The sequence below is a fragment of the Panthera tigris genome, chromosome D2 (genome assembly GCF_018350195.1).
Source record: "Panthera tigris isolate Pti1 chromosome D2, P.tigris_Pti1_mat1.1, whole genome shotgun sequence".
NCBI classification, from domain to species: Eukaryota; Metazoa; Chordata; class Mammalia; order Carnivora; family Felidae; genus Panthera; species Panthera tigris.
This window is the reverse complement of record NC_056670.1, coordinates 22,670,941-22,693,629: the sequence shown is the minus strand read 5'-3', so window position 1 is coordinate 22,693,629 and position 22,689 is coordinate 22,670,941. Positions and strand designations below refer to the sequence as shown.

The following is a 22,689-nucleotide window of genomic DNA, read 5'->3' as shown; positions in this document are numbered from 1 at the left end:
GATCAGAAGAAAAATGGAGTAATCTGGGCTTTCCCACTTACTTGCTTTGAGGTGTTGAGCAAGTTACTTAACTTCTCTCACCCTTAGTTTCCTCATCTATAAATACATATAGGTTGTTATAAATCAAATGAAATGATATATTTGATAGTCAATGAATAAAAAAGGAGTGTTTTTTTCTAGATCCTAGGGTTTTTCTTCTTTTTCTTCTTATTATTAAAAAACACTTTGTGTCAACTGGACACATTTTCTGTCTGTACAAGTCCAACAACTTTACTTGAGGGACTGGCCAATAAACCATTGATTCAGAATCAAAAAGTAAAAAAAAATATTCTCACCTTTATTTCAGAACAGTCCAATGATGTATACTGTGTATTATAGCACTAATTCAGAAAAATTGTGCTGGCTCCATATCTAGACTAACATTTTAAAATAAGCAAAGAAAACAGTAGATTTGGCTTATAAAATTTCAGGAACAAGTGAGTCCTTATAAATAATGTAAATAGAAATGTGATTGATAATGCTTTGTTCTACTGATCTTACCAAATGCTTTTTTCTATGAGTCTGCAAATGTGGTCATTTTTTGTGGTGGACAAAGTTCACACACTATTCTGTCAAAAGGAAAAAAGTCAGAAGATGGGATGCTTAAAAAACATAGAAAAATATAGAAAATTATCCCTGATATAATATGGTAACAATGAAAAAGGATTTGATTTGGGACATATTTCTTCTCTGGGCTGAAGTTTTCTGAGTAAGGCAAGGCATAGTTTTTGTTATATTTGATTGTTAAAAAACAGTTTCAATCAGAAAATCAAGACTGATGAAATAAAGAGATAAGTACATGTTATGACAGTGTCTATATCTGTATACAGGAAAATGCAGATCTATCCATCTATCCATCTATCTACATGCAGATCTATATGTTATATGCTTTTTGATTCATTGGCCTTACATTTTAGAACCTACCCTATAGATCCAAAAGTACTCATATGTAAAGGCATATGTATAAAATATTAATTTCCATTTTGTACGTAGAAAATAAAGCTAAAAACAACCTGATTATCTATCATGACTGTTTGAAAAATTGTAACATACTCACACTATATATAGTTTACTGGTATTAAAAATAATGAGCTAGAGTTTAGCTATTGACCTAGATGGATGTCTATGGTATGTTGTCAGGAGAATAAAGTTACAGAATTATGTGTATTATAGGCTAAATTTTTAAAAAACTTGTTAAAGAATTATCCTTTGTATCAATTGAATAATTATCCATTTATAAGTCAAGAAGAAGAATAAGAAGATGAATCCTTCCCATACTTAAACTCAATCAACCAATAAAATAATGCCTGAATGGTAGATTAAGGTCTGTATACACAAGAGGTGAATGATTCTTTTCTGGAACATCGGATCCATGAACTCCATTAGACTACTCAGAGCTAGTTTGAACATTGTTCTTTTTACTAAAATCTGCACGTGGCCCCAAGTAAATCAAACTCACAGAAATCATGGAATGATACATTGAGCTATAGAGGAAAATGTGAACAAAGTTTCCTAAAACATAGCAAACATATTACACTTGTCCAAAGAATGTTTCTTTAGCTATCCTTTGGAAAGGAAACATGGAACTAGCACTGCTGAGCTCAGCTGTCGGGGGACAGCAACATTACATCAACACTAATAACTTACAGTTGGACAAGTTTAATGTGTTGGAATCCTATAGAATAGAGAGGGCAAGCCAACGGACACATCCCCTGTTAAGCTCAATAAATGTGTGCTAGTAGAATTCGCTCCTTTTCACCTGGTATTTATTGATTTCATGTGCATATTCACTTATATTTCTTTAAGATGGAGACTAGTATCACTTGCTGTATTGTTTCTTGATTTTATTCTCTATGGTCCAGTTAACAATTCAATAGATCCATGAATTACCATTTAGGTAAAGTCAAGCACAAGACGATGTTTCTGTTGATTTTTTGCCAATACCGATCAGGTATTTTTCAAGGGTTAGAGAAATGACCAAGACTGTGACAAGTTTGAAGCCTGTTCACACGAAAGCAGGAGGTATCTAAGAATAAATAGAAATCTAAGTTTAATTTATTGGTAAAAGTACAGAATTTTAAGCACTGAGCTTTCTTCCTCAGAATCCTAAGCATATAAGGTAAATATAACTGAGTTAATAAAATACCTCACTTATTTGGTCACCTTTCTTCATTATCTCTCTTTCCTTTTTCCTTTATTGAGTTTAATCAGATGTCTGTTTGTTGAATCACCTAATAAGTACATGCAATACTATGCTAGACACTGTGTGAATAGGCAAAAGAAACTGAAAACAAACACACTTGAGATTTTAAAATAAAGGGTAGTATTTTGATTAAGTGCTCAAATGTGTGGGAATAAGAATAATTATGAATATTTAGCATTTGTTGACGTGCAGGCTCTTTTAAGTGTCTTACACAGATTAGCCCACATGACCCTAATAGCAACTACAACGATTTTCTGTTTCTCTGTTTTCCCCCATTTTTTGGTGAGGAGACTGAGGCACAGAGCTGTGAAATCAACTGAAGGAGGAGAGGTATTAAGAGTCCAACAGTTTAGAGGAGAAAAGATGTGACGAAGTGTACTGGGGATGGGGTGGGTAGAGACAAGCGATGTCATGGCATTTGAGCTGGATCAGGAAAAATGGGTAAGAGACAGGAGTGCAAAGGCTGTGTAGGTAAAGGACATCCTGAGGGAGGTGAATGTAGGGAGACTTGAGCAGATTTCTCCGGAGGAAGCACACAGCCTTATCATTCTCGATTCAACAAAAATATCTGAAACAGCCAATATGTGTTAGACATTGAGTGTCAGGAATATGGAAGTGAATAAAACGGGTGAAATCCTCCCCGGAGGGAACTCACATTTGGTCAGGGGACTCAGAAAATAAGTAAATAATAAACAAGTGAGCTAGTAAGTAACAAATGAGTGATCAGAACTCTGGAGGCTTGAGTGGCAGGAGTTCCAGATGGATGAAGCAGCAGGGGAAGATTCCAGTGGGTGGTCAGAGCCTCACTGGGGAGGCAGCATCTGAGCTGAGTCTGTTAGGAGGAAAAGCCAGTGTGGGAAGAGCCAGGGAAACACAAAAGAGAGAGGGAAGAGTTAAGTGTGCCCTGGGACATTTCTGACACACCCCCAGAAGACAAATAAAACCTGCTTTCTTTTCTACTCTTCCTTATCTCTACTCTTCCCCATGTCCTTTGCCAACACAGAAAAATTCCCTCTGGATTTTATACTGTTACCATATCTTATCTGAAGCATCATGTGTTAGCAAATATCTGGGTATCTCCGAACTCAAAATAGGAAAGATGAATTAAGAATCAGAAGGGATTCTATCCTAAATGATTTCAAATTCAAACCAATTTTGTAAAAAACAAAAACAAAAAACAAAAAAACAAAAGCTCAATGAAATCTGTTTTGAATACTCAATTGTATTTGGAAGGTTCAACAGCAGAGATGGAAACCTAGACTTGACAGATGCCATATGAAGCCTGATCTTGAAGGAGTCTTGGGTAGTGTAGGAGAAATTCTTTGTCTGATGTAATTCTGTAGTGTTCGACAAATTGTTCATCAAAATTGTTTACAAAAATGCCAGCGAGAAAGTTGGGAAATAAAAGCATTCTTCTCCTGCTCATCTTTTTGGCTATCAGAGAGGATGAAATAAAAGGGTTTAGAAGCAGACCCTGTGATTTCCATATGGCCAACTTGCACACTGGAAATTCTCCCTGCAGATAGACTATTTCTTTTATTGTTTGCACTTGCTGTCCCGATTTCCTGAAACCTCTCTCTAGCTTTTTAGTTATTCTAGTAACACTTCCGACAGTGCACTGGGTTTATCAGCCCTGTCCGCAGTGTGTGTACAGTTTTACAATACTTGTTGTCTTCACATGTGTTTGTGTGTGTGTGTGTGTTTTATATCCTGAACCTTGAGCCCAATGCATGAGGATGACTTAAATTTGCATGTTTTTGGAGGCACACATTGAATGTTAGCAGCAAATGACTTTGTTTTTAGTGATCTGAGTCATAGGTTAAGAAGAGTCTTACCCTCACTTGAATTAGCCGTGCTTCACTCCCAAGAAAAAGGCGTATTTTCTTCTTTTATTTCACAGTGGACTTGGGACGAAAGCAATAATTGTGTCTGCATAATTAATAATAATTCTAAAAGAATGGGACCCCCAGGAAACTGAACCATTAAGTGATGCCCATGCTTTTTCCATGAGTATGTTCAACTGAGACATTTAGAACTGAAAATTATGGTTATAATATTTTGTAACTTCTTGTACTTGACAGGAAGAGAAGCAAAGTGCAAATTGGTGTGGGCAGCTCTCGTGAGTCAGTATAAATATATCTTTACTTCTAAATTCCATGCACTTCCCTTTCTCATGGTAGTGCCATTATTTGCATTCAGCATCAGGACAAATCTGAATAGTTTAACTTCTTTTCCAACAGTGGAACATTCACTTTTCCATCAAGGTTTATCCGCCTCACGTGCACATCCCTCACTACTCCAGAAGGTCCTCTGAAGGACTGTTATCAGAAGAGTTAGATCTAGGGTATCTACATTATTCTGTTAAAAAAAAATCAGTGTTTTGTTTTGAAATAAAATAGGGTTTTTATATGCAAGTATCAAAAAGTGTTCTTTGAAAGTCACATGGAAATAATATTAAGGACATACAGATTGTTGGTATAAAATGCTAGTGTGGGGACTGATTTTATAATTTTTTTTAAATGTTTATTTATTTTTGAGAGACAGAGAATGAGCGGGAGAGGGGCAGAAAGAGAGAGGGGGACACAAAATCCCAAGCAGGCTCCAGGCTCTGAGCTGTCAGCACAGAGCCTCATACGAGGCTCGAACTCATGGACTGTGAGATAATGACCTGAGCTGAAATCTGATGCATAACGGACAAGAGCCACTCAGGCGCCGCCTGATTTTGTTTCTTTTCTCTGAGTATGAATCCACAGTAGTTGTTTAGGAAGGGGTATTATATTTTATCCTCTATTTGTCTGACCTCACAGAGCCAGCTGGCATACAGCTAACAATGTTGTGCACTTATCAGAATAACAATTAATATTCCTTAGGGGGGAAAAAGTCCTCTCTACCATCAGTGCAGCTGCCAGCCCTTGTTGGGTCCTTCAGTATTCCTTTGCTTTCTTATTTCCCTGAATTAGCCTCCTATCTCACACACCTGTTTTAATCCACCTCGAATAGCTTCCTGATAAATTGGCTGTGCCATTTTCTGACAGTGTGTTAACAGTAGTGATGAGTATGATGATGAAGGGGACGGTGATGGTGATAATGGGGGTGGAAACAGTTATCAATTACTGAGTACTAACAATACTGCAAGCCTGCTTTACATCCATTATCTCCGGGAATCCTCGCAATAGCCCTATGAGTTAGTTTTTATCTTTTTTTTAAAGTTTCTTAAGGTTTATTTATTTTTGAGAGGTAGAGAGCACAAGTGGGACAGAGGCAGAGGGAGGGGGGACAGAGGATCCAAACCGGGCTCTGTGCTGACAGCAGCGAGCCCGATCCAGGTCTTGAACTTATAAACTGTGACATCATGACCTGAGTTGAGGCCCCTCACCATCTGAGCCATCCAGGTGCCCCATGAGTTAGTTTTAATCTTCATTCCCATTTTATGATGAGGATATTGCTGCACAGCAAGACTCCATCACTTATCTAAGGTCGCAACTAGTTATAAAAAAATCAAAAAACAATTCTAGCATCCACTGAGTCCTCACATTTACTGAGCCAAGAATTCACATTGTCCACATTACCTGATTTGGTCCTCACCATAACCCCAGAGGTATTATTCTTGCTTCTCCTGGCAAAGGAGGAAGCAAAACCTCAGAGAAGGAGTCTCCATCCCAGCACTGAACTCCATCAGCCTATTTCTTGTGCTCTGCATTCAACATCAGATTGGGTTTTCTCTGTGGAAAATACAACTACATAGACTTTTAGGATCAAGGATTCCCGATAGCAAATAAAGGGTCAAAGTATTTTTCTATTTTTCAAACTTGGGTTGGTAAAATTCTGGGGGACCTGAAAATGAGCACTGGGATGATTTTGCCTAGTGCAGACTTTGGGAAAGTCCAGACTACACACGGACGTGGCTCAGAGACATACTTGCACAAGCAGACATACTTGTAAAATCAAAATAGGATATAAAACAAAACAGAAGAGGAGGAAAAATCTCAAGTGCCTTTATTTTGGGTCCCAAAGTAAAGAAACAATCTCTTCTACAGACCAGAAATAAATACCACTGTCTTTTATAGAATGAAATAAGCTAAAGCATTACATAAATACCATCCATCATGCATTTTATCCTCTCAGAGACCATTACAATTCCTGTAGTCATTAACATTTAAGTTCACTTAATCATTAAACAATCATTTATTGTACTAAGTGCTATAATGATGTTTTTGAAGGAATATAAAATAGAGGCAGTTATATGGGAACAGGAGAAAACAACACTCTGAGAACAAAATAATTTTCCACGAATTAAGCCCAAGACTGCAGAATGTCTGCAGAATAAAGATATGATCAGTACAGTAGGCTTGTTAGACAAGGAAAATTTCTCAGGTAAGTGATTTATGTACGAGCTTCTGTAGTAGCTGGGGGTTTTACAAGAGTGTAGAGAAGAGAGAAGGGCTTTTCAGGTGGAGGCAATATCATGATGGCAGGGTTTTAGTTGGAACCAATTCATTTAAGAAGATGCCATGATTTTCTTTGCCTCGGAAATTTTCCACGAGAAAAATAATACATAGATCCTAAAATTGATGCAGATTTTGTTTAGTCGTCCTAAAGCACACTGCTGAGTTTTGAACGTGAGCGACTTCAATTTTAATAAAGCTTGTTCTTGCTTTAGGTAACCTTTTGGAAAATTTTAAGTGAAGTATATAGTACTAATTTTGCTGCCAGCTTATATCATAATTTGGGAATATGACTTTATTTAAAAAAAACAACCAGCAGCAGCAATCAATGAAAATTACAATTAAGAGCCCTAATATTCACCTTTGGAAGTATTCTCTTTGCAAAGTCTAAAAGTGGGCATTTTTTAAAGGGCTTTTGAGGTATGAAGAATGGTTCCACTGCAGGGGGTATTTCCAGCCCTTATGAAATTCCTCCCAGGCTCTCTGTTCTTGTGCTTAGTCCGCTCTCTCATAAGATCAGACAGACAAACCCATCATCTGATTTTGGCACCTATTAAAACACGCACACTCCTTGTTAAATTTTTCCTTTTAGGGGCAGGTCTCATGAGTAAATGCCCAGTTAGTTTTGGCCTCCTCCCCTCCCTAGTGGGCGGGCACAGGCAAAGGGCTCTGGGAGGGAGGTGATTGTGAGGTTATGGTAAGCTAGTTAAGAAGGCCACCAAAAGGGTGGGGGCTGGAATTGAACTAGTGACTTCCCAAGTGTTCAGAGGTTCAGTGGTCTGCAAGAGCATTGGGCACATTTGGAGGTTTATGCTGAGGCTGTCATATTGGCCACTCTTTCCTGCTCTGTATTGACACAAAGCCCTTGATGAGCAGCCCAGAGGGAAATCGTGGATGTTAAGGCCCACTTGGAGAAAGCAGTCTGCGTGAAAGAGGGCAGACAATCCTTAAACTGTGAGATACCCTTTGGGGGCTTGTGAAAGGGTATCTTGACCCAGTTTCTTGCTTTCCATGAAATTAGGCCTATTATTATAAAATGCCCTGGAAATTTTATTGAGGATACTCAAGGCAGTTGAACGTGAGATTGTGAAACTAGTATCCTTACAACTCCAATCCACCTTTCTAGAGTAGGGAATACTGAAGAATGAGATACAAGTAAAATCATGATCCACATTGAAGTAATCTTGGAGCATTATTTTGCTTCACTTAAATATTATCTATTTTCTGATTCATGCGTATGATTAGAAGACTAGAATCCTCATTGTTTGCAGAGAGGAAAGCTAAACAGGGTCGTGGGCAATAGGATAGTTAATTTTTCTATTTGCTTATTTATATTGTGATATGCTTCTGAGATGAATGAATCTTACTTTCTCAATAAGGAAGCACTAACTCATTTTTAGAAAAAATAAAATGGAATCCTGATTTTAGACTAATGGTGAACTAAGGTAAATAAGATCCCTTTGTAGGGCCAAATTATTAAATGTCATGAAATAATCATTTTGTGAAAAATACTGTAATTTGTTGAAATGACAACTTTTTATGATAAATAATATTTTTGGATTAAACGAACTGAAAAAAAGCTTCCCTGACCTTTAACAGCTCAGGGAAGTGTCTAGTATGTAGGAAATAAACATCTCTACTTGGTAAACAAATGAGCACATAAACAAATAGAGGGAAAAAAAAAACCTTCAAGATAGGTGATACTCCTGCCATGTACTTTAATAAGAACTGATAGGGTGGATAAACCCTGAAGTTTCAAAACCAAAACTAAAATACCAAACTTCTGTGGAGAGAAATAATATATTTAGGAAGATATTAATTTAAAAAATAGCTAATTCAAATAATTTGTCACTAAAGTATTAATGTTGCACACATTCGGTATTCTGACAGAGTAGTAGGAATTGGTATTATAGTAAAGCTGAGTCTCTAAGGGCAGATAGTGGATTAGTAATGGGGTAGTACACATTTTATAAAAATGTCCTGCTTGGACATATCTTCTGAATTTGATCATAAGTTTATCAGTTTTTGTTAGCTTGTGAATAAATAGTGTATCTTATATTTAAAAACAAGTATCCAGAAACCTGACTTAAGTTATTTCTGGGTTGGCTAGATCCTTCTATGGTATTAGACTTCGTACAAAATACTTGGCATTGACTTACTTCTGATGCCATTAAGACATAAAGACTGAAGTAAAATTATTTGGTAGCTCCTAAGAAAAGGCACACAATTTGATTAATTACATAGAAAAAGGTGGGGTCAGGTCTAGTTTTTAATTTTTAGAGTTCAGATTCTCCTTGGTTCCAAAAGTGAATTGCACTGACAATGCATGATCAAGAATATAGCAAACCTTCTAACTAATAAGTAGTGGCTAGAGTGTCACCTTGAAATATTAAATCTTTCATAGTAGCAAAACAATATTATATTCATATAAGAACAGAATAATTAATTTCTTCAGTAAAACTTCTGATAAGATTCCATTTATGATGATATTTTAAGATGAAATTTCTAGCTAAACCAGCAACAGATTGTCAAGAAAATAGAAAACAGAAAAATCAACCAAGGCCTTATCAAATCAATAAATATTTATGGGTAACCCACCTCGGGCCAGGTACTGTGGGAGGACCTGAGGGTATAATGATGCACTCACACTTTTTGTGCTTATACTACCTACAACTGCCAGGAGACAACTGATGGGAAACATGCACATATACATGCACACACATACAGTCATAAATTTTGAGGACTTATAAGGAAAAAGTGAAGAGTGCTATAGACAAGCATGACAAGGAAATCTAATTGAGACTGGAGGGACAAGGAAAGTTTTTCTGTAGAGTTCCATATACCTGACATGAGCTATGAAATGGAGATACACGGCTGAAAAGTGGGAGTAAAGAGATATTTCAAGGGAGAGAAATACATGTGTGAAGACCTGAGTTAGGAAGACACATAGGTTTTTTCCAGAAATGAATGAAAAGCAATGTTATAGGAGCACAGTGAGGAAAAATGGCAAACAACAAAGCCCAAGAGTTAGGCCGGGCCCCGACCGTGCAACATTCTGTAGGTCATCATGGGCAAATGGCCATGCTTGTATACCACAACTGTATAACAGTAATTGCCTTAACATCGAATGTGGAGTTTGTCCTCAGCAGCGCAAACAATTTCCTTTGATTCAAGATGTCTTAAATAGCTTTAGTTTGGGGAATTATAGTTTGAAAATAGGATTGATTGTGAGTTGGTTGAAGAAACAGTCTTCTGAACTGGTGCCCTCTGGGTAGGTACCAGTTATGTAGCTGTGAGTTTACTTGTAGAACGGAGGCTAGACAAGGGAGTAGCTCACATGTATTAAGCATGTACGCCATCAGGCCTGTGGCACACACTGCCTCATTTAATCCTCACACCCATCCTAGGAGGTGGGTGTTATGGTCTCCATTTTATAGATGAGGACACTGAGTCGCAGGGAAGGTAGTGAATTCCACTACCCTGGAAGAGACAAGATTCAAATTTGGGTCTCCTAGGTTTGTGAAATTTCTACTGCAGTGTAATAATTCCTCAAGGGACACACTCCGGGAGCATACTAGATCTCATGGAATGGGAATAAAAGTCAGGTAGATGCTAGTACCCTTCATTCCCTCCATTTGCTTAGTCCTCCCATTATTCGTAAATTCACAGATTAAACATTTAAGGATGTGCTTAGTAAGCATTTATCAAAGACTTAGTAAGACACCTGATACCACTGAGAAGAGGAAAAGATGAATGAGAAGTAAGAGGGAAAGGACATAAATATATAGAAGACTCAAAATCTCCCTTCAAGGAGACTTTATTAGGAAAGCTAAGGCTTATATACACATAACCATGAAATAGGGGAGAATATGTTGGGTCACGGGAGAAATATAAGCTAAGATTAATTCCTGCTATGCTTCTGAAATACAGGTAGGATGTTGATGGGTAGAGATGTAAGAGGACAGCATTCCATAGCAGGCAGTCATAATTTGGGAGGACATTTGCTCTAAAACCATTTCAGAACCTCTCTTCTCAGATTAATCAAGCTAACGGAGCATGGAACACTTTGTTCTATATATGGCTAAAATGTAATCCTCATATCCAAAATACAATATATTTAGACACATTTTAACACTTCCCTAGATAATTGAGACTTCTATTTTCTCCATAAGTTTTGCTGTTGTTTTAATTTAATTTCAGCTGTACAATGACCACTGCCTGCTGCAGGGAATTAGAAGGAGAGGAAGGAGAGAAGGGACCTCCTGATGCTGCTTTGCTATTATTTACCTTGGGGTGCTGTGCATTTCATCAATAACTCTACCTGGAAGCTTCCTGAAATTCCAGCAAATCCTCTCAGGTGTAGGGTTAAGAGGATGGGACATGTGAGGAGAAAGGCTATGGACTGAGTTGAATAGGATAAATTCTTGGGCTTTCGGTGCGATTGCTTCTTTCTACCTCCTTTTCACTTATGTCAAAAAAGTCTGTGAAGATGAACTGAAGTGAGGGGAACTTTAGAGAAAAAATTTTATTTTGTTTTGGGGCTATGACACAGGAAGAGAAAAGGGAAGTGGAAAGACTAGAATATCGAGGCTTTGAATATCAGATTACAGAATTTAGATTTTCTGTGGCAGGCAACATAGAAAATCTTGGATCTTGAAGTTTTTAGTTTTGGTGTTTTGATATAACCAGATTCCTAATTAGAGGAAGTATCTTGAAATGGGATAGTATTTTATTTTTCAATTATAGAAATAAGCCTCATGCATAGATGTTAAGAGTTGTTGTTATCTGTTTAACCTTGTTTAAGAGCTATCATATGTTCAGTCCAGAATTTCCTTAGATATTATTGTAATGGCATTGTTAGGGGAGTCAATCTCAAAATTAATCCCAAGAGAGTCAAGAAAACTGCAGTCCAGTGGACATTTGACATAGCAGAACAAACATTTACATATCCCAAATGTCCTTGCGACTGGAAATCATTTCCTTTCTTAGTCACACAAAGGAAATACTCTCTCCTGATGTTTCCCTTGATATGTAAGGTCAAGGAATTAATTCCCCCCCCCCTTTTTTTAGGCGGATGTTCAACCATGGGGCTTTTGCTATCTCTCCATCGCCCAGCCATCTGCCAAGATTTCAATAATATCATGACCTATAGCCTTTGTTTCAAAATTGGTTCTTTGCAGGAAATCAAAGATGGAGGAATTTCTATATTAAATACTGATTTTTAAAGAATTCACTTTCTTTTGTCCTTTCTTTCTTCTCCCCAGAAGTTAAAAGGCAATATTAGTGAAAGGGTTAAGAGCCTTTCTTTAAAAAGTCCATTCTAGATGTTTTCTTCCACTTAGGTCTGGTCACTTTTCTCTCCTGGGTTACAATAATATGGTTTTAATACCAATTCATCTTGAATAATTATATTTATTGAGGAATTAGCATTTCTAATTTTTATGTCATTTTAAACCACCACATGCATATACTATAAGTATTTTAATAAAATTACATTAGCTTACAATTTTGACTTTGAGATGGTCTATAAAGCAATAGTCCAATCTAAAATGAAGTGCAATTTGAAGAAATAAATTTGGAAAGTATGCTATTTTTCTCTTATTTCAAAGTTCTAAGGACACATTTTCATTGTATAATGTCTTATAAAAATATTAATAGTAGTTACCTGTTATGGTGTGCCTACCTCTGCTAGGCATTCTTTACAGAAAGTATAATAAAGACCTCTATGGGATAAATGTGACCACTATGGACTGAATTCTGTTTCCTATAAATTCATGTGTTGAAACCCTAACCCCCAATGTGACTCTATTTTGAGATAGAGGTTTTAGGAAATGAGGTCATAAGGGTAAGATCTTAAGCCAATAAGATTGATAGACTTTTAAGAGGAGAAGAGAGATCTCTCTTTCTCTCCTTGTGAAGTACATGTGCCCCGAGGAAAGGCCGTGTGAAGACACAGCAAGAAGGTGTCTTCTAAAAACCAGGAAGAAAGACATCACCAAACCCCAATCATCTTTGAACCCCAATCTTAGACTACCAACCTCCAGAACTGTGAGAAAATAAGTTTCTGTTGTTTAAACTACCCAATCTGTGGTATGTTGGTATGGCAGTCCAAGATGACTAATACAGTGACTGTCCCCATTTTGTGGATTAGGAAGCAAACTGAGAGTCACTGGCAAAACTGATATTTGAAACTGATTATTTTTTATTATAAAGGCCCACTATTTGAACTGCCCTCGGAATTTTGAGCCAGAAATAATGAATGTAGATAGCTTTAAAAAAAATACCAAGCACTTCATGTGTTGTTGTTTGTTTGCATTTTTATTTTCACTAGGCCTAGCAGATACAGTCAGTAGATTTTGCTCATTCCTATTCATTATCATCTGATTTTTGTGTTCTAGCAGGATGTTACTATTTGAGCTTTCAGAATTCTAGGTTAATATTAAAAAATGCAGCCAATTTTCCTGAAATTGCAATGCTGAGAAATCCAATAAGATTTACTGTTGCTGTATTTGCTATCTGTAAAACATATTAAACACAAAATATCCAGTTTGTGCCTGCAACTATTTGGCAGGGTCCCATTAAACCGTATTAAAATTAACTTCTATTAATTGGATTAGAAATTCAGTGAGAATGACAGCTGCTAGTGCCTTTTGCAGTTACTTTGTTTCTCTATAATCCATATGGCAGAAATCACATAATGCTTTTTTCCCCATTGAAATGAACACTTGAGATAAGGAGGATTGACTGGATGTGATCAGGGTATGTGCATTTGTTTTGTTTTCTTTAAATTTTTTTTGTAAAAACTAAACTATCTTTTTCTCTTCTTCCACAGGTTTTCACCAGCCATATTTATCTATCTGATTAGCATTGTTCCATCATTATGGCTTCTTGAAATGCACCATGAGACCCAGGTATGGCCTTTTGGAAAGTAGGAAAGTGGAAAATTCATCAATAAACTACTTTCATACTATAATCCAATTTGTTTCAGAAATGCATGTCTCAGAGGAATTGGAGTTATCAAGAATTGAATAAGTAAGAGGCCATTAGCAAAAGAAAGTGAATTCACAATCTGTCAAAACCAATAAAAATGTTACATTTGTTTAAGATTTAAAATTGCATAATTAATTAACAATTTATGTTAGAGATCTTGTTCCTAAGCACCCCCTAACCTCCAAATATGCTAGAGTTTATATGGGGGGGCAGGCTGTGTGTAAAAATTTGGTTTTAAACTTTACAGATTTAATGAGTTTCTATATTGTACCAAGAATGGGCAGGGCTCAATAATCCAGCATCCTCTGAAATATTTTTAAAAATAGAAAAAACAAAATAGAAACCCATTGTCTATACCCTGCTATGTAAATACAGTCAAACTTGGAGGGTCTATTTGAAATAGTCTATCTTAAAATTTAGGCCTTACAGATTATAAAAGATTCCCTTTTGAGAGTCCTAAAGTCCTATGATCTGTTTTAGTGAAATAGGAATTCTATTCTGGAGCCAGACACTCAGGGTAAAGGAGAGGAGTATGGCACCCACCATTGGGAAAGGTGGACTATATGTATGAGGACCACACTGATTTAAAAAATAAACAGTGGTTTCCAATAAGAGTCCCTAATCTATATATAAAGAAAGAGCTGCTAAGCGAGTTGCTTCTCACATGGGCAACCCTAAGTCTCAGGCTCTGGAATGGTCTCACAATCTGTTGTTATTAAGGCTCCATACTGTGGATGGCAGATCCCATCAGATTCCAGACCAGACTTCACATCTTCAGAGCGTGGATAAAGGAACTAGGTTACAGATGAACTTTAGCTATGGTATAATTTTAGTACCTTTACTGATAAAATGCTTTAGTCAAGATAAGACTTTGCCCCTATACAGATTTCTTTCCTACAGTCAATCATTTTATAGTAAAGTTAAGCTTCTTGTGTATGTTTCAGATATTCAAACTGCATCTGGAAAATGTTCCAAATTTTAGGTACACACAGGGGAATTTAACTCTATGGACTATTTTTGAAGAATTCCACAAGCACATACCAATAAAACAGGCATAAAGAAAACATTTATCTGCCTTAAATCTCCTATTTAAAAAGTATTAAAGTCATAGGCTATCTCTATGTCTGTGGCAAAAATATTTTTGTAACAATAGATAGACTGGTTCAAGTTATCATGGTTTTTAAAACTGTGCCATGAGGAGTTAGGGGACTGTTTCAATTTCCTTACTACTTACAACTTTCAGGGTTATGGAAATAAGCTCTGGTGATTTGAATCATTTTTTTCCTTCACATCCAATTCTATAACATGACTATCATCCACAATAACAATTCATTTCCCCAAACGCTTTTATAATATAAATGCATTGCACAGTTAATTGATATACAGGTCAAATCCCATTACAACAAATAGCATGCAACCAAAAGCTCTCTTTTTAATAAAAAAAAGATTTTTGAGCCCCAGGCAGTACCTCTCTAATTTTCATACTACAAAAGAAATTGGACCTTTAGTAGTAATGGATTTGACTCATTTTGACACTAAAAATTAAAATGAATGCCCAAAGATTGATTTGGGCAGGGTGGGCAGAGATGGAAGTAGAAAAAAGTAAGAGAAAGAGAGACAAAACAGTAGTGGAATTGCATCTAAGGAAAAGAAATGGCAGAAAAAAGGGAGGCACAGCAATTGTCTTAGTCCATTCATTTAAAAATGTTTGGTTGTGATAATAACCACTTTTCTTTATATCATCCTTTTTTTTCCCAAAGTATTTTCAAATACATTTTCTCCTTTATGAACTCAGGAACTCCATAAGTTAAGCATGGTGTATATATATATATATATATATATATATATATATATATTTTTTTTTTTTTTTACTTTATAAAAGAGGACGGCTAAGACTCAGAAAGATTAAATAATTTTTTCAAGGCCTGCTCAGCTAATCAGTAAGAATTCTGGGGCTTAGCACCTAGGCCTTGATCCCTGCTCTGTTAACCCACACTGCCTTTCTCAGTTACATGTTCTATGTTTTACAGGAGTTTTGAATCAAAATCATCTGACTTTTTTTTCATGACAGGAAAGAATAATTAGTTTCTTTTCACATTTTCCATATATTCTACATCCTAAAAGTTCTAACCTGTGTTTTGGCATTCGTAAAACATCTTGACCTATTTCATGAAGAGATTCCAAATCTTAAATGATCAATTCTATGCCTTCGTTTCTGAATCTGGCTAGGTTTACATAGCTGAAAACAACTATGACCGTAACTCTTAAGTCTATTTACGAAGTGGCAAAATTAAAGCAATGAAAAGTTTCTAGTCTTGAAGGTGTTTTAGTCTGGTTTGACCCAAAGGAATATTTTTGAAACTAGTAAGAGTTTTTAAGACATAGCCCATGAAAAAGTGGTTTGTTGGTACCCAGAACATCTACATGACTCACCTATACAACGCGAAATGTAAATAATATTACCATAAAAACAATACAAGTTGCGTTAGGTTGTAGGCATCAAACCAGTTGGTTTTTGCTGTCCAAATGCAGTTGCCACTTAAAGGAAAATTTCATCATTTTGTAGTAAGTAGAATTACAAGGATGGAATGGGACTCAGATAGGTTGTAATATCTTAATATGGACTACAAAGCTATTTGCTACTGCAGTGCAGATGACTTTATTTAAATAATATGTCTATGGATTTTTGGTGATAAGGATGTAAAAAAACATATGAAGGTCACCATTTTTAATATACACTGTGCTGTCATGCCTGCAAATAAAGTGGTCAAAATTTGTTTCCTATTGCCTATTTGATTCTCACAAAGCTACTATGCAATGAGGATTTGTTGCTTGGTTCAAAGATTGAATTTTTTATCTTCATTATCTTTTCTTGGAGCCTTAGTTGTACAGAAAAAAATAGTGTGCAAACAGCTGGATTTTTGCTTTTAGAGATATGGCACATGGCCATTTTTCCTAATTATTCTTGTCATTTCACTCATAACACTAGTTGTTTTGGGAGAGACTAGAAAAAAATAGCTTCTTGACATTTCTTTTTACTTTTTCAAGTGGTTTATTTAATGATCGATGCAGTATCCAAAATAATTAAGAAAAATATACTTCTCACAGCGTTAGCATTTGAAAAAAAATAGTTTCTCTAAACCCAAATACGTGAGTGTGGGTATGTGGTGCTGGTTGGTGGTGGTGATGGCAGTGCTGTGTGCATCTGTTTGTGTATGTTTCAAAAGTATGTTAGCCCTGCAGGTGTTTAAAACAAAATCTTCAATCTTTTTTTTTAAACAGTGTGTGAAGTAATCAGTGGCTACCACTACATTTTCAAGTGCCACCCCTTTTCTCTCTTATAAATCTTTTCTCTACCTCAGATTCCCAGCATCTGGATAAAAATCATGCACAGTCCACCTGCAGAAATTTACACACAAAATGAAAGAGTGAGAGGGGGAAAACATTTAGTTTAGGTCTTTGTCAAATTTTTCGTAAACCTAAGTTGACTTTCAAACTGCCACTAAAATGTATATTTTGATGGGTGAACATGATAATTCTTTTGATTGTTACAGTGCTTAACAGGCAAGATTGAATGTAATTGGATTACTGACCTAAGCAAATGGTATTTTAGATAAAGAGCCTTCTGGACAAGAAATAAACTCTTAGAATCAACACTTTGGCCAAGATCATACATGTTTTAATGCTGTCGTTGGTTGTTGATTTGTTTTGCAATTGTTCCAGGATTCAAGAAAGGAAACCCAACTATGACTCCATAAATTGTACAGCTCTCAAATACCAACAGCAGTTTTCACAGAACTAGAACAAACAATCCTAAAATTTGTCTGTATCCACCTAAGACCTCAAATAGCCAAAGCAATCTTAAAAAAAGAAAAACAAAGCTGGAGGCATCACAATTCCAGAGTTCAAGTTGCATTACAAAGTTGTAGTGATCAAGACAGTATGGTACTGGCACAAAAACAGACACATAGATCAGTAGAACAGAATAGAAAGCCCAGAAAAGAACCCACAACTATATGGTCAACTAATCTTTGGCAAAGCAAGAAAGAATATTCAATGGGAAAAAGACTGTCTCTTCAACAAATGGTGTTGGGAAAACTGGACAGCAACATGCAGAAAAATGAACTTGGACCACTTTCTTACACCACACACAAAAATAAATTCAAAATGGATTAAAGACCTAAATGTGACACCTGAAACCATAAAAATCCTGGAAGAGGACACAGGCACTAACATCTTTGACATTGGCTGTAGCAATTTTTTTCTGGGATTTGTCTCCTGAGGCAAGGGAAACAAAAGCAAAAATAAACTACTGGGACTACATCAAAATAAAAAGCTCAGCACAGTGAAGGAAACAACAAAACTAAAAGGCAACCTATTGAATGGGAGAAGATGTTTGGAAATGACATATCTGAGAAGGGGTTAGTATCCAAAATATATATATATATATATATATATATATATATATATATATATATATAAACAAACTTCTAAAACTCAACACCCAAAAACCAAATAATCCAATTAAAAATGGGCAGAAGTCATGAACAGATATTTCTCCAAAGAAGACATACAGATGGCCAAAAGACACATGAAAAGATGCACATCACCACTTATCATCAGGGAAAAGCAAATCAGAGCTATAATGAGATATCACCTCACACGTGTCAGAATGGCTAAAATCAACAACACAAGAAAGAACAGTGCTGGCAAGGATGTGGAGAAAAACGAACCCTTGTGCACTGTTGGTGGGGCTGCAAACTGGTGCAGCCAATGTGGAAAACAGTATGAAGGTTCCTCAGAAAGTTAAAGCTAGAACTACCTTAGGATCCAGCAATTGTACTCTGAGGTATTTACCCTATTAATACAAAAACACTAATTCAAAGGGATATATTCACCCCTATTTTTATGGCAGCATATTTATAATAGCCCAATTATGGAAGCAGCCCAAGTGTTCATCGATAAATGAATGGATAAAGAAGAGGTGGTATATATATTCAATGGAATATTATTCAGCCATATAAAAGACTGAAATCTTGCCATTTGCAATGACATGGATAAAGCTAGAGAGTATAATGCTAAGTGAAATAAGCCAGTCAGCGAAAGACAAATACCATATAATTTCACTCATATGTGGAATATAAGAAAAAAACAAATGATCAAAGGGGAGGAAAAAGAGAGACAAAACAAACAAACAAAAAAACTGGACAATTATAGAGAACAAACTGATGGTTACCAGAGAGGAGCTGGGGTGGGGGTGGGGGTGAGTTAAATAGGTGATCAGGATTAAGGAGTGCACTTGAGATGAGCACTGGGTGATGTATGAAATTGTTAAATCACTATATTGTACACCTGAAACTAATATAACACTGTATATGTATTAATTGGAATTAAAATTAAAACTTAAAACATTCTACAGCTCTGCACAATGAACTTGGAGCTTCTACATCCTCATAGACTTGTGGGAAAATAAAACATGTATAGTTGAGTCTGTTCTCATATTAATTGAAAAGTGGTTTTCTATCTCAAGACTATAATCTGATTTTTGGAAATGTTTATGCATGCTGTGTAAACTCCACATATCTACTCATAATTGCTTAGATAATTGAAGCCACTTGGAACTCTACCTATTGTGGTTTTTTTTTTTTTTTACATATTGCCTTTTTACAAAATTCTTAGCATTGCAGTAGCCAATCTGAAGGGATGTCACAAAATACCAGCAGCAAAGAAAACTTCAATCAAACTTTGATGTCAAGTGAACAAGCCAATGGAGCAGATGATCTCATTAAGACGGTGAGAGCTTTTTCCACTGTATTTTAAAGGATCTGGCAAATCACCTTTTCATTTGGTGAGAATAACATGCTCTACACCTTGCAGCTCATTCTTTCCTAAGGAAATTTGCCAATCATTTAATCGTTTGCTCAGGATTTTGCAAAACAATTGTATTTTTATATTTATTAAACACATTTAACATGCATAATAGTCATATATATCTAATATACCTGTATATTAATAGGTATATTTAACTTGCAGCATTAAGTAACCTATAACACTTAGGTCAGACAATGTATGCACAAAGGGAGATACATATTTTTGGTAAAGGAATGATATAGTTAAAAGATTGGGATCTGTCCTGTATATATTTTAGGAGTTTACATTAATAAAATAGGGAAGATTTTCAGCCAAAATAGAATTACTTCTTTGTTCTTCACATGCCTGATATTTGTCAAACTAACCATGGCCTATTAGGAAATGATATATGGGAGAGACTCGAGGCCCAGGCCAGTACCAATGAGCCATGGTTTCAATAATAAGATAGATTATTGATTCTAAGAGATTTAATTCAGTCTAATTCATGGATTCTAAATCAAGCTCCCGTCACAGCTGACTGGCATCACTTTGAAAAAATCACTTAATCTCTCTGTATCTCAGTTTTTCATCTGACAGTTGAAAGTATTAATAACTACCCCACTAGTATGCTTCCTATAAGAATTAAGTAGGATGTATGGGGCACTTGGGTGGCTCAGTCGGTTAAGTGTCTGACTTTGGCTCAGGTCAGGATCTCGCGGTTCATGAGTTCAAGCCCTGCGTCAGGCTCTGTGCTGCCAGCTCAGAGCCTGGAGCGTGCTTCAGATTCTGTGTCTCCCTCTCTCTTTGCCCCTCTCCCACTCACACTCTGTCTCTGTCTGTCTCTCTCTCAAAAATAAATAAACATAAAAAAAAAGAATTGAGTAAGATGTATATGAAGTCTCATAGAAGAAATATGAAATAGTGTGTAAAGGCAAGATCACTGATCTTCATGTGTGGCTTCAATCAGGTTAGCATCCTGCCTTGTCTTATCCTGCCTTTACCTGTACATCAGTAAGTAATTGAGAGGAGTAAATAGATTTGCACAAACATAGTCAAGTTACTTGTATAAATCAGAATCAACTATCCAATCCACTGGAGACCAACATTCCTGTAGTCTTTAAAAGATTATAGCCTCTGAGGGCCAGTAATATATTTTAAAACTGATTTAGAAGTTAAACGGGCAAGAGATATCATTCAGAAAACAAGAAAGGGGTGTAAATTTTTCTGAGAGTCCAAGATTAAAGGCAGAATAAAATTTGGTTGCTAGTTTATAGATTTTTCAATTATGTTAAATGTTCAAAATAAAAATAGTAACTATAGTTAGTCTCTTTCTTTACATTTACGTAATTAATAAACATTATTATACATTCTCTCATTTGATGTAGCAGTGTTTTAGAGCAATAAAAAACAAGGGATTTGTACCATGTTAAAATATTCCCAGATTACTAAATTCAGACTTGAAATCTCTGAAAGAAAAATACAAGGATTTTTTTGTGATTTTAATTTGGTATTTAAAAAGTTTTGCTATGTGTTGTGTCATACTTTGTTACAGAGAAAGTAAAATGAGAAGTGATCTTTAAAACGTCATCAGATTGGCTCTTTAAATACCAAATGCTACAATCCTACTAGCAAGTGTGAGGTTTAAATTACTTCTTATAAGGCTGCCCCATTTTAAGAACCATCTTAGCTTTTTTTCTCCAGAGTCTTCAGTTGAAAGGAGCTTTATTTTCTTTAGTAGGTGAAGAATCATTTTTACGAAAATGACCTTCCACAAAAACTGTGGATTGAAAGCCATGGTGAAGATGGCATCACTTTCCGAGGTGGCAGCTCATGGTCCTTCTCTCTGTATGACATTTCTGTTACACAGGCCAAAGTTTTTGTGAATAACTTATCTACAGTATGTGAAAAAGTTTGGACTTTGGGACTCCATCAGACATTCTTGCTAATGCTCATAATTGGAAGATGGCTTCTACCCATTGGAGGCGGGATCACTAGGGACCAACTCTCTCAACTTCTCCTTATGTTTGTGGGAACAGCTGCTGACATACTGGAATTCACAAGTGAGACCCTGGAGGAACAAAATGTGAGGTAAGTAGGCCTGCAAGGTCAGGCCCTCATACGTGTCTATTCTTTTATTTACAGAAGAAATATAAGGGTTTCCAGTCTATCATATGACCAGTGATACAATCATAGAATTTCCTGATGTTCAGGTTTAGGTACGGGCCCAGTTTATATATACGTGAACTTCCTGCTAAGGAAAATGGGCAAATAATATTTCCTTTGGGTGAGAACAGAAAGGCTCTACATGGCTGCATGACCATAGCTAACCTATGGGGCTGTGGTGATCAGAAAACCTAGAGGTAGAGTCACCATCCATAGCTCCTCTCTCATATTCTCAAATGTCCAGGAATGCCCCCAATCATAAAATTCTCTTCTAGAGCAGAGCATAGCTACCGTTCCAGGAAATCACCTAGAAAAGACATAAGGAAATCTCTCCTCTACCCAGGTGAGAATTTATATTCCCTTGTGTGAGTGGAGAATGGGGCAGATTAGGTTGGGTGTTTTTTTTTTTTTTTTGGTTTTTTTTTTCTTACTAAATTTTATCTTTAGTCAGTTTTGTTCAAAGTGCCCAAAGGCTTTCTGGTGGAGATGCCTATAAATTAAAACTTATTGAGTTGGTACTTTTATTTTTGCCACAAGCAAATAAACTCAGAATCCATGATCACATCTGTTTATGGAACTACTTTCTTACCTTTAGGGATTTAAGTCTGAGTGCCTGTATGTACTTTCAGCTTGGGTTGTTTTGCACTGTGCTATAAAAATAAATTGCAATGAAGCTGGCTTTTAATGCTACACTTTACTTTATGCTGTGTTTCTCAAATAACTAAACATAAAGCTGAGCAAAATGCACTAACTTACTGAGTAAACTTAATATCCCAATTATAGCACAAAGTATATCTGTAACCATAGGTTACCTGTATATAATCATTTCCTATTCCATTTGTACTGATTTTTCTTATACTTTATTAAGTACACATAGAATTTTAACAAGAATTCAATTTAAATTGATCCATTGTCCTCAAAATGTTGATTTCAGTTTTGTATCTTTAATACCTTACATTTAGCCAGTGCTTTACATTGTATAACAAATTTTCAGATACT

At 36.0% G+C, this 22,689-nt stretch overlaps 1 protein-coding gene across 2 annotated transcripts in view; it reads left to right on the top strand.

Moving 5' to 3' along the window:
- The window catches only part of TMEM26 (transmembrane protein 26), a 47,747-nt gene that overhangs the window by 2,243 nt on the left and 22,815 nt on the right, over positions 1 to 22,689 (top strand). For both annotated transcript variants that reach the window (XM_007095830.3, XM_042960455.1), the window contains exons 2-4: positions 13,520 to 13,598; positions 19,357 to 19,470; positions 21,395 to 21,615. In XM_007095830.3, coding sequence (XP_007095892.2) covers positions 13,520 to 13,598; positions 19,357 to 19,470; positions 21,395 to 21,615 — 414 coding nt within the window. The remainder of the gene's footprint in view (positions 1 to 13,519; positions 13,599 to 19,356; positions 19,471 to 21,394; positions 21,616 to 22,689) is intronic.